This window comes from Sesamum indicum, linkage group LG10, assembly GCF_000512975.1.
Source record: "Sesamum indicum cultivar Zhongzhi No. 13 linkage group LG10, S_indicum_v1.0, whole genome shotgun sequence".
NCBI lineage: Eukaryota > Viridiplantae > Streptophyta > Magnoliopsida > Lamiales > Pedaliaceae > Sesamum > Sesamum indicum.
This window is the reverse complement of record NC_026154.1, coordinates 5,646,774-5,659,901: the sequence shown is the minus strand read 5'-3', so window position 1 is coordinate 5,659,901 and position 13,128 is coordinate 5,646,774. Positions and strand designations below refer to the sequence as shown.

The 13,128-nt window shown below is 32.9% G+C and overlaps 2 protein-coding genes across 5 annotated transcripts in view; both read right to left on the bottom strand.

The window, feature by feature from the left end:
- LOC105171998 (uncharacterized GPI-anchored protein At1g61900) overlaps positions 1 to 4,388 on the bottom strand; it is a 5,752-nt gene extending 1,364 nt beyond the window's left edge. The window contains exons 1-5 of one of the 2 annotated variants that reach the window (XM_011093304.2): positions 4,075 to 4,386; positions 3,111 to 3,244; positions 1,910 to 2,764; positions 1,197 to 1,442; positions 1,081 to 1,095 (exon numbers count right to left, since the gene is read on the bottom strand). In XM_011093304.2, coding sequence (XP_011091606.1) covers positions 1,081 to 1,095; positions 1,197 to 1,442; positions 1,910 to 2,764; positions 3,111 to 3,144 — 1,150 coding nt within the window. In that variant the 5' untranslated portion in view covers positions 3,145 to 3,244; positions 4,075 to 4,386. Of the gene's footprint in view, positions 1 to 1,080; positions 1,096 to 1,196; positions 1,443 to 1,909; positions 2,765 to 3,110; positions 3,245 to 4,074 lie in introns of both variants that reach the window. The other variant, XM_020697348.1, reaches the window with a different exon arrangement.
- Positions 10,435 to 13,128, bottom strand: part of LOC105171997 (GTPase-activating protein GYP1) — a 9,316-nt gene continuing 6,622 nt past the window's right edge. For 2 of the 3 annotated variants that reach the window (XM_020697026.1, XM_011093302.2), the window contains exons 7-10: positions 12,736 to 13,007; positions 11,739 to 11,824; positions 11,476 to 11,577; positions 10,435 to 10,861 (exon numbers count right to left, since the gene is read on the bottom strand). In XM_020697026.1, coding sequence (XP_020552685.1) covers positions 10,700 to 10,861; positions 11,476 to 11,577; positions 11,739 to 11,824; positions 12,736 to 13,007 — 622 coding nt within the window. In that variant the 3' untranslated portion in view covers positions 10,435 to 10,699. The remainder of the gene's footprint in view (positions 10,862 to 11,475; positions 11,578 to 11,738; positions 11,825 to 12,735; positions 13,008 to 13,128) is intronic. The other variant, XM_020697027.1, reaches the window with a different exon arrangement.

The window sequence follows — 13,128 nt, the reverse complement described above, 5'->3', positions numbered from 1 at the left end:
CTGATGGGAATACAAAATATAGCCTCAGCACAGCTATTTGAACAGATGACAAATACAAAAAAGAGAACATGTAATATGAAATCACACGATTAATGAGCTCAGACTAAAATAGTAAGATATCGGGTTTCTAATTTACAGGTTTTGGTTGATTGAACAAACTAATCACTACTCGGCTGCAACTATATCAGTTTCCATGGTTGATATTATCAATATGACTTCACACCTCAGAGTAACACATTTGATTACTAAAATAATTTGAACATCTGAAAAAATCAAACCTAAAGAAGAGCATCTTAGCATACTTAATTATAGTTCACAACTAAGATAATTCAGACATTTTTAAAACAAAAGAAAAAAAGAGTAAGAAACTCAATTACTTTTTCAACACTTAACATCAGAAAATTTGAAAGCAACAGACAGGATAATATATATGAGGAACTTGACTTGCACAGAGATCCTTAAGATGCTATGCATTAATGGATAAAATACACCATAAAAGGAAACAAAATGTCAATGACATCTTTAACAAGAGAATTAGAATGAGTACAAGAAACAAATGGTATGTTTGCAATGTGTTGGATAGTATGAGGAGAGGGGCAGGTGGGCAAGAGGCTATACACTACTCTTTCATTTGGTTGGAAAGAACGCCAGAGAAGAGGAAGAGAAGAGGAAAGGCAATCCCTTTCCATGTAAAACCTACAGCCAGGAGGAGTTGGGAGGAACCGATTGAATTCATAACAAAAGCACATCCACTTTTCCTTGGTTTTCTATGACAGCAGACAAGGAGGAGGGTTCCTTTCCTTTTCTTCCATAATGCAAACAACATAAAGTTTAGTCTATCTCCTCCCATTACATGATATTTGGAACCTTTTCATTTATCTCCCCCTCTACCTATTGATCCTAATTATCGTCTTGAAGAGAACAAGGAGTCAAAAACAAAAGAACAGGTCTAGAACCAATTTATTGCATATCGCACAAACAGAGATTAAAAGTGGTATCTCACAGACAGTGACTAAGGGCATGGAACATCAAAATACAAGATTCAATAGAATAGAATATAAAAGCACAATGAAAGAGTACCTTCTTGTCCATATGCTGCTCCAGCACAAAAACAGAGAAACAGAAAGAGTGAAACCAATCAGCGACACCAATAAGCCACATAAGAAATTTAATAGCGAGATAATTCACATTCTCACCTTGGAGACTAAAATCTTTTAAATCCACATCACAAAGTTCATAAACATTTGTCATCACACCACCCTTCTGCAACATGGAGCCAAACACGGTTGCACATATAATTGCTTGCCGATTCGTTATTAACATTTGCCTCTGTATTCCAGCTATGTATGTATTTAGTGTGCTACAACATGACGGACTTGGAGCAGCAACATTCCGGCATGCAGCAATTACTTCTGATGGCTGCTTCAAATCCAAAGGACAAGCTGTATCCCAAAAGGTAATTATTTCCAAGCCAATCAAAAAGAACACACATAGACTCACTGCAATATATTTACCACAGTGTCCTCTAAACACTCTCAGACTCCCATATCTTCTCATTTGGTCTTTATAATTGATGCTTAAGATGAATTTTCGTAAATGTACATCTTGCTGACTGCCAGGTGCAGAATCACAAGCAGTACGCACTTCAATATAGAAGTTTATCGGAAACCTTTGTCTTTGCAATAAACAATCAAGGCTTCCTACTTACTAAAGTAAAGTTCATAACTTACTATGAGGTGACATGATCGAACAAACAATCAGGCACATTCAGTGAAGATTCATTTGTTCCCTCCAATGGTGGAATAATGTTAAGGAGAGAAGAATTTTGGTATAGAGTCAGAGTATGAAGTCTTTTGGAATACAGGGTTCCTAGCAAGCTTAGCATTGAATTTTCAAGTAGATAACACACCTTTGTTAACTTTGCAGGCAGATAATCTTCGGAATACTTTGTCTGCCGAATCATGAGGAAGTTTCCTTGAAATCCATGAGAAAACCACCCCTTTGCAATCATTAAGTACATTAACCTGATCTGACACTCCAACAGCATTCTTATTATCGTTCATGTATGATTGCATTCCTGAGATCTTCAGTGCAGCCTCCATAATAACTGGCTGACAGATTGGTCTACAGCATTCTTTAAGAGGATCAATTGAGCTGCAAGCCTCTAATAATTTGCTCGTGTTTACTGTTTTCTCAAAAGTTTTTATGTCCTTCACGGGACATGAGCCACCAGTGAGATTTGAAGACTTTGTGGAGCAGATAGTTGGTATTGAACTGTTTGCTCCTCTGCTGGCTAATATACTGACAATATCTTTAAAGCAATCATCTGCAGCAGCATTCTGTAAAACTAAATTATCAGAACTGGTGCTATAGAATCCCTGGAATATGTGGAGCAAACTACTGAACTGTGGGCAGCATATAACGTTCCCTACTATTGCAGCTAACGGCTGGTTACAATCAGATGCTGTTTTTTCCATTATACTCGAAATTGCAGAAAAATTTACAGGGCATCGTCCAGTCAAGACCGGCTCGTATGTACTTGGATAGGTAGGGTACATTGGTGGCAAAGCGCCACCAGGAAATGAATAATGTGGAATAACCGTGGGTGATATTTCAATGGGTTTAAAAATTCCGCTTTTCGGTGGGCTAGCTAACGTAGATGCTGAAGAAATGTGACTCGACTCCTGTGGTGTCTCCAGCGCCAGCACATTCTCAAAGCTACACAGCCAGATGGTAAATTGTAGTAACCAATGGAACCAAGAACCTGCAATTTCAAAAAATATGCATCAATAATGGCATATAGACAGTTGTTTGTAACATGAAATGCAAAAGGTGTTTGTACGATATAAGTATAGCACCTCATAAGAAGCAACCATATTAATACGGTAACGATGAGTAATACCCAGATGATTACATTTAACTATAAAATATTCATTAATGAAGTCATATTATCAAGTTGTTGATCTTAAAAGTCATTTATGATCCAATTTCCACCAGAAGCCAAACTAATTGATAAAGACGGCACCAAAATATTTCTTTTACTGTTACAGAAGGCAAGCAAAACTGATATTAGAGAACAAAATTAGAATATGACTAGCCAGATTTCTTACCCTTGAGCCGAGTAGCAGTTTTTACACAATCCATAACACCCACTAACCGTCAGGCAACATGGAAACTCGTGATACAACCCCACAGGTTAATCAAGAGTTATAAATGAGAGGTGGTCAGATCAGTACATCGATACCTACAAGTTTGATCAAGAATATAAATTCATATGAGAATAGAAAAGGTCATGGAGAACATAAAATAATAAGAGTATAACTTCAAAGACACACAAAACAAATCCTTCTATGCCAGATTTGTCACTAGATTTGTCACTTCAAGTGAAAAATCCCACAAATTTTTGAGCGGTTCTCTTTCAATATATTATCCTTATGCTTAACCAAAAGCTTCTATCAAATTTAATTCGCTACCAATCAGCCCGACTGACTGACAACTACAAGAAAACAAAGATAACAATTATCTTTCCGACCTCCCACCCTTTGTCCCCTTTTCCAATTTAGCCAAAGCCAAGAACGAATCTCCACTGCTGCTTTCTTTAGCTTTACATTCAAAGCACGAGTAGCTCCTCTATAAGAATACCAAATTTGGCTAAAGCCATAAACACCTATGAAATCCCAAATTCAGAAAGATTGCGGAAAATATAAAGAAGAGAAAACCTCAAATCAAAACCAGAAAAAGAATTAAATAAAGTAGCTTTTGGCACAACACTTTCCCCTCTTCCCTTAACTCCAAAAACTTTCAGACTTCCATCAAAATCAAGAAACCTAGAACCCTAAATCACAAGAACTCCATACATTACCCCCACTAAACAAACTAAAAACCAAAATCAGAACCAAAATGCAGCTCAAAGACACCCCAAGATCCAACCCCAAACACCACCCACCACCATTCACCAAAACAAAAAGGTCATCCATAAAGCAAATCCACACACAAAAACACCTACAGCTGCGCCTTCCTTCACCCCGAGCAAAAACTTAACAACAAAAAAAAAAGGTGGGTACAGCACAATACCTGAGGAACCCAAATCCAAATCCAAAGAAACTTCCCAAGATCACTCGTCAGAAAACGAAACAAAGCTGAGTGCTCAAGAATCAGCTCCCAGAACCCATTCAGCTGAGCTACATGAGTGTGTGTCAGCGATTGCAGAAAGGGGCAAAAAGAGGTAGAAACCCTAGTGAAGTTTGGGAAAGTTGAGCTGAATGATTATACAGATAAAGTGAGAAAACTAACTGGGGAAGCTTACTAACTTTTCCTCTTTGGCAATGGCCTTCCCTTCTTTTCCTCTATTTGTTGGTTTTTCCTAATTATTTTTTAGTTGTTTCTTCTGTTGTTCATCAATGACATTATGACTGTTGTAGAAAGTGGTGAGGGTCCATCTAATCACTCCCTTTTTCCAACAAATCACCTTCACATTGTGGGCCCTTCTCATCTCAATCTCAGGTTTTGGCCCATTACTTGTTGGGCCTTGTGGCCCAGATTTGAGCTATAGGCCCAATTTTTTGTTTCTAGATTTTTTTTAAAATATTATTGCATTGTGCTACCATAATGTTCGATGTGTAGATGAAAATTCATAATTTCCTACAATTGACTTAGTAATGACTTATTGCATGTAAAATAAATATTTTTCTAATCACAGCATAGTTATCAACCTCGCACACCGGTGTATGTGAGGAGGTGTATCTTCACCCTTATAAGGGTAGTTTGGTTATAAAAAATTCATTTCACCCACAACAAATTAGTAATGAGTAGGGAGTAAATATGGATTTAATGCAATATTTTTTATAATATCTGCAAAATCCGTGGTTTTTGGCAACTTGGAGAATCTATTTGTTAGATTAAAAACAAATATTAGGGATATTAAATATAATCTTTCAATTCATAAAAATTTACGAATAACTTCACTAAATCCCCTGTTATCCTTTTCTTGAATATGGGAGGTCAATATGGGTGGGACAAGTAAATTGTCACACGTGAACTGGATGGTGATAAGTCTGAAATATTATAATAGTTATTAAATTATATTTTCTATTTATATTATTAAACGAAAACTTAAGGGACCAAATGTAAAATTTACCGTATTTATATTTTATCGCAATCCTTTTCATATTATCATGTTCTTTTAAATTTTGTTTTTCACTCTATTACATTTCAGTCTTATAGTTATTTTTCTTCATTAATAGCAAACTCAATCAAATAAATACATACAACAAGATTTTAATATAGATATTTAATTAATTACTTAATACTTTTTTAAAAAAAAAAGTTTCACACGCATGCACGTGCCAACTATCGCGAGTTATATATGCTATATATTAGTGTTGTGTAGCACACTCAAATATGTGTGTAATTAATTTAAAATATAAATAATATAATTATTACTTTTTAGAATATATATTTCAATTTAAATAAACAAAAAAAAAAGATAAAGATTGTGAGTAGTTATTGAGAGAGAACTGAGGGAAGGAAAAAAAAAATATGAAAGTTGAGAAAAAGAGAGGGCCAAATTGCATATTGCCACATGTGTTTTCAAAAATCAGTTAAAAATCCATTTGTGTTTTAAATATAGGCAATAAACTCCCGTTGTTTCCTAAAATCCTACGGAAAATCCTCTTTCCTTCAGAAGTTAACGGAAGGTGAACTGCACTCGCGGGTAGTGTGAGTGGCCATGATTTGCTTGAGAATTTTGACAATTTTTTCTATAAATTGACAAAAATACCCTTTTATTATATTTAAAATTATCATGATTAAATGTATTTTTTTCTATAAATGTATTTAACTTTTTTTTGGTATTTTCGTCCCTCATAATTAAATATATTTATTTAAATATCAAAATACACAAAATATATATTGATATATTTTTATATATTTATAATTTAAATAAAATTAAAATCAAAATCAAAATACAAAGAATATTATGTTTTAAAATTTAAATATTATATCAATGTAAATTTAATGAACAATAACAATAATATTTTATTAAATTATTTAAATTAATATTTAATATAAATATTTTAATAAATTATTTACTATAAATAATTTAAATTAAATTACTGGTATATGTATTTATAATTTTTAAATTTTAAATTAATTTTTTTATCATTTTCAAATATTTTTCTCTTAAATCAATTTTTAAATTTATCAAAAAAATAAAAAAATGAGCGATGCCGATGTGAAAGACCCTTGGGCGATCATCCCATCACGGTTGCCCAAATCGACGCCCATCCATGGAGATCTGGGCAACCGTGGCATCACGGCCCTTCTGCGCGGGGGGAAGGGGGCGTGGGGTGGGCGGCGGGTGGAGGGGGAACTAGTGGCGGGGTTTGGGGTGGGGGTTGGTATCGGGGGTTAATTTTATTATTTTTTATTTTTTATAAATAATATGTTATATTTTATAATTATAAATATAATCTATATCAAATTTGATTAGATCTTAACCTTGAATAATTTAGATCTAATCATTGAGATGTATTGATTAAATTCTATGGTTTTTATGCAATAAAAAAACTCAACGATCATGAAAAATAAAATATATAATTGATAAGAGCATAACAGTCTTTTGATAAAAAAAATTAATGCCGTTAGTTTCAATTAACGATGAGGGGCGGGTGTGCTTAAAAAAATAGAGGGGGGTTTTTGCTAATTTTTAAAATACAAAGAAATTTTAGCTGACTTTTAAAAACACAAGGAGGTAATATGCAATTTGGCCAAAAGAGAGAGGGAAGTTGAGAAAAGGAAAGAAACTGCTGAAATAATCTAATAAGTAGAAAAGGCAGACCAAACCAAAAAAATTAGATACTAAAGAAGTAGTTTTCAATTATAATAAGATATAGATTAATAGAGCGCACCTTTTTGGTATCTCTTTTTCATGGTATTTTTTTAATATTTAATGTAATTCTTTTATTTATTCATTTAACTTCCAAACCCCAATATCTTTTTGATAGTTTTCTTCTTTTTTTCACTACAAGAAAATCTTTCGATAGCAACTACAAAAATTAGCATCGAGATAATTAGCAAGTAAAATTCTCGTTGCTGATCTATGTTATTTAATATATATATATTTATATAATTTATTATTAAATTTGTTTGTATTAAATAATATTCTGTATTAAATAATATAAATAATATGTATTAGCAAGTAAATTTTCATTAGCAAGTGAATATTCTCATAATTAGCAAGTGAATAATTAGCAAGTAAATTTTCATTGCTAATTTGATTAGCAAGTGAATATTCTGTATTAAATAATATAAATTAACAACGAGACTTTATTTGCTAATTAGTCTGACATTGATATTAGCATCAAAATTTCTGTAGTTATTGAGTCATTTTCTTGTAAGATTTTTTCTTCTTAATTTTCATGCATATTTTGGTATCATCATTTTCTTATAAACTTAATTTTAACTTATTATTTTACATATTTTTTTAATAAATGATAAATATTTTATTTTAAATAGTACTGTATAATTTACACACATATGGTGTGGCACAAATTACTAGTATATATTTAGGTTCAAGTTCATTTAAAAGCTACTTTTGGTAAAGATGTAGATTGACTAAAATACCATTACTTAAATTTATTTATTCCATAAATAATCATTAATTCTTTTAATTCATTGATTAGTTATATTAAGTTGAATTTTCCATTTATATATCCAAAACATCAATTGTTATTCATATTAATAATACTCCTATACGTGAAAATGAAATTATAAGTAACATTGTTATGTCATATTTTATAATTCTAATGACAATGTTATTATAATTTAAATTTGTTAAATAAAATTATCTTTAAGTGAGTCGACACATTTCATATGTTTAGCTTATAAAATTTTGATTTCCTTCAATTATATATATTTGCTGTATAAATTAAGAATCTACTTGCATTTTCAGAACATATAATTTGAATGATCGTCTAACAATTAGCCCAATTCGTTAGGTTTTCATCTGTTCTTGTGGTGAACTGATCAAAATGCCCTTGTGCATTAAAAACTATAATTTTATTTATTTTAAAAAATTAATTTTTCTATAGACTAAGTAAATAATTTTTAAAAAAATTTCATCCACCCCATTTGGATTTGTTATAAGTTTTTAATTTAAAAAAAAAAAAAACACAATAAGGACAAGATTGACAATTTCATACCTCCATTCAGAAATTACATAATTTCATCAAACATTAGAGGAATATTTGTAATTTTTCTAACAATGAGGGGATATTCATAATTATGACAAATTTCAGGAAGGCCGTTGCAATTTACCCTATATTTTAAGTATAAAAGAGTTTTAATTTTATAAAGTTGGCCATTGTTTCATATTTTGATTCTCAAAATAACCAATTTTTTAGCTTTGACATAACTCCTAATATTATAGTGACATGAGCATGTAAACATCAACCAAATTCATATTACTCAAAAAAAAAGAACCAAAAAAAAGAATAGAACTAATGAATAAAAAATTGAATGTTATGACTAATGTAACTATAAAATACATTCCTATGAAAGAAGGAAATCAAAAGTAACACATCAATTAACTCAAATTTTAAATTTTAAATTTTAAAAAACGATGATAAAGTTAATACATCAAATTGATAAGAAACGTGATGCAATATATTGGAAAGATGATGGAAATATTAAATGGCAAATAAAAAAGATGGCACTGAAATTTAAACACCAAATAAATGGGAGATGATTAATAATCTTATAGAGAAAACCCAAGAAATTCATAAAACCGACAAGAGGATTTCTCGTACCAACGAAATCGAACAAGCAAATGAATAACGAAACCATGTGCTCCATAATCACTAATTTAGTTATATCTTTATTTAGCTTTTGAATTTACATTGAATAGAAAGCTTTTACAATAATTTTGAAAAATTCAAATGAATGGTCATATCCTTTATAAAGTGCTTATTAAAATTTAAAAGGCAAAATATCACTTTTGATCCTACTAGATAGGGCCCTTCTCACTTGCTGTCCCACGCTTTACGTGTTCAACACCTTTAGCCCCAAAATCCTATTTTTTTAACAGAAATGGTCATGTTCCGTTAACAACTAACGGAAACGGCATGTGACAAGTCACGTACTGTTAGTCAACTGGCAGCTGGCTAAAAAAACAGAAGACCAGGCCTCTGTTCAGTTTTTGGAGGGGAAAAAAGGCGCCAAAAAAATATTTTTTTACTATTTATATATGTAAATAACCCACAAACACCACACAACATTTTCATCTTTTTTTCATCACTTAATCTTGAGAGCAATAGGCCAAAAAATGTCACAAACATCTCAAAATACTTTAAATATTGAATGCTATTATCACAAAGCTGCTCATTTGAAAACCTCGTGGACAAGTGACAATCCAGGTAGAAAGTTTTATAGTTATTCTTCAAGGAGAAGTAGAGGTATATGTGGATTTTTTGTATGGTTTGATCCACCAATGTGCGTAAGTGCTGCCGTAATAATTCCCGATTTGTTGCGCTGATTGAATTTGCAAGAAGAAGAAATTTAAAAATTGCGTCGAAGGAATCAAATTTTGATCTCTGTAATGGTTGAGTTTTTTTTTGCTATTGTTATGTATGTTGGTAGTTTGAACAATTAGGTTATTATGCATTATTTGATATTCTTATATATTACTAGATGACCTTTCAGTAATGATCAATTATGTGTAAAAGGACTAATGGGCCTTCTTTTACAAGTAATTGTAGTTTACATTGTGTTTAAATGTGTAAGTATAAATCCTGAAAGCAATACGGAAACGAAAATTGTACAAAAACACTAAAATGCAAAAAAAAAAAAAACAGAAAATATACTAAAATGCACTGATTTTGATTAATAATGAAATGTACTGTAAAGTGCAACTTTCTAAGAATAGCATTCAATATTTGCAGTATTTTGAGATGTTTGTGACATCTTTTAGCCTATTGCTCTCAAGATTAAGTGATGAAAAAAAGATGAAGATGTTGTGTGGTGTTTGTGGGTTATTTACATATATAAATAGCAAAAAGAAATTTTTTTGGTGCCTTTTTTTCCCTCCAAAAATTGAACACAAGTCTGGTCTTCTAGTTTTTTCGCCAACTGCCAGTTGACCAAGTCACGTGCCGTTTCTGTTAGTTGTTAATGGAACATGACCATTTCTGTAAAAAAAGTAGGATTCTGGGACTAAATATGTTGAACACGTAAAGTGTGGGACTGCAAGTGAGAGGGCCCTATCTAATGGGACCAAAAGTGCTATTTTGCCAAAATAATACTTCTTACTTTATGAAATATCTTATATTTTTACTTGATTAAATGTTTGTAATATAATCATTTTATCGATGTAATAAGCATCACGTGCAACGCACACGTTTCTTACCAATACGGTTAAAATAACACACACAGACACACTGAGAGAAGAACCAGTTGCAGCAGTTTTTACTCTTCAGGCATGTACAAAGCTGAATCCATGCATGTTTCAGCTTTAAAAATCGTAAATGGACGCTACAAGATTATTCTACGGTTGCATCATAAACCTCGTCGAAAGGTGAAACGCACAAGAACAGTGATACTACAACAGAATACAAGAGGAAGAAACTTGAGAATTACTTCGTACAAATGAAAAAGACGAACAAAAATCAGTTGAAACTCACAAAAGACAGAACGTGTACCCTTCTCAGCCAGCTAAATGGCTCGGAGAGTTGTTGAACATGGTGTGCCACATATAAGCACGAGAGAGCACCATCTCGAGCTCCACATGAGTCCAGTTCCGTGTCGGAACATGCTGAAGGAACATTACCAACTCCTGAAAGTCAAGCTTCCGTAGCTCATCCGACCACTGCAAATATATATAACTCAAACTTCAGTTCATCAATACGTCAGAGCTAACAACGGGGAACATGGAGTAAGTCAGGGATGCAGCAAGCCATAGAACTACACTTTCGGGAATGAGTGAATTACTTTCCTCTAAGCTTAGGCCAAAAGACAGGAGCTCCTTGTGATTTTACCACACACCTCAAAAGAGAAAAGGGTAACTGCAATACCTATGGGAATCTACGTGTATATAGCAAAGATTACTATTACTTTCCTATAGTCTAAGTTGAATGTAATATAAAGTTTCCTCATTACGTTATCCACCAAAACAAGGCACAAGACATGCATGTAGATGGATATCTTTAATGAAGCTCCATGCGATCTTTTGCCGATTGAAGCCGAAGTTATTGATTTTTGGGGAAGTTGCAGTTGATGGCTGCAGTGAAGGATGCGAAAGAACATGCTCAAGTTATGTGAAGTGCAATGCATTGAAGATGGGATTTTCGTCTCCGCAGTCGATACAATAACCACTAATTCATAGGGAGACTACGAACTTGTAAGTGTCTGAATTGACTATTTAGAGACCAATGTTTTAATGAAGAAAATAGCAGGAAAAGAAAATACAAGAAGCTTTCTTACCGTTAAGAGAAAGCTGGCAGCTATGTATACGAGAAAATCTGGTAATGCATCCCCCTCAGCTAGATAAGTGTCCCACAAACGAGTAACAAGATGAAAAGGAATCTAAAAAACATATAAATCTGTTAGTTTTCCCTTCCACAGTCAAGGCTAGCGACAAACTAATAAGGTTTCTGCCAAAAGTCATACAGACATCCCATACAATTCTTCAATTTATGGCATTCCAGGAATGATCAATTATTTTCACTAAGAAAAAATATCCAAACCTCGCGTATAAGTAGGCAATTGAACCAGCGGAAAGCAAATTGAAGAAACTCAAGCCCCTGGTCCTCCACGTGCTTCGATACAGGTTCTAGTACAATGAAGAAAAAAAAAAAAGAGAGCACGACTAGTCAATCTGATCAATAACTTCAAATGCTATGATCAAATGATAGAGATGAACTCCAATAACTCATTTTCTACATTTGCTGTGAAGTTTAGCTTCAAACATCCTCATTATCAGCAAATAGACATCCAAGCAATAAATTGTGACATATAGATGAGAAACAATCTCGAAACCAACTTACGATATCACAGTCCTAGAAAAGAAACACAACAAGAAATCAATACGCAAGTAACATGACATACTTTCACTTAGAGGTTAAGTCAGCTAGTAGTTAATTGTCAATATAAGTACGGAAAAATGTTCCAATAGTCACTTGTGATGTTCACATAATCGATTTACTGCCAAACAACCTTGTAACTCAATCTAACATGGGCTTCTAAGCCAACCTATATGGTGGCAGAAGTATTTGTCCTGTTAACCTCTATGTGTAAATGAAAGCATTCATTTGAATATCTTTCTGATGAACATATTTACCAACACAAACAAGTCCAAATGGTATTTCAGTAAGACCACATTTATAGAGGATTTGCTCCCAGTCTACGGAAAAATGTAGAGCATGGACGGTCGTTCAATCCAATTGCTTTTTGTGGGTGAATGTGTAAAATTTCTATTAACTATTAGGAAATCTTAAATGCTTCTATTCTACGTGAATATGTCGTAAGACTTCTATCTTAGTGAAGTTCTTTCTTAAACATAATAGTCTTGTCACGCCAGCATTTCCTAACAGAAGAACATGAAATAAAAAGTATATGCAAATGCATGTTTGTCATTGTGTCCGGGTAGGGGATCATATGTGTAAATATAATTAGATGAATTTAGATTTCTGCCTCAAAATAACACACAATAGGAATTTCAAACCACTACTTTTAAAGTCATACCATCAATTCTCCTAACCAATTCCTTCAGCTTAAACACAAGTCGCTGGATCCCTGGCTGGGCAAATATGTAATGATCTTGCATGCCGTCAAGCAACTTTGATAGACACCAATAACAGTCAGCTTCTACATTTGATATTCTTTCGGGAGAAAGGTCAGCCATTGACCAAGTAGTGATGCTACCCTCTAAGTATTCAGATAAGAAAACAACAAAGAAAGGTGTTGCAACATCATTTATTCCTTGCACATAACCACTTGCTGGATGCCGTATAGCCCTGGAAGTGAAAAGGAAGCGTCGTGATTTTGAAAACTGTCAAGGAGGATGCCGTCCATCAATGAAGTTAAAGCAGTAAAATGATGAATAATTGCATTGCTGATAGAGATTGAAGTAGCTAA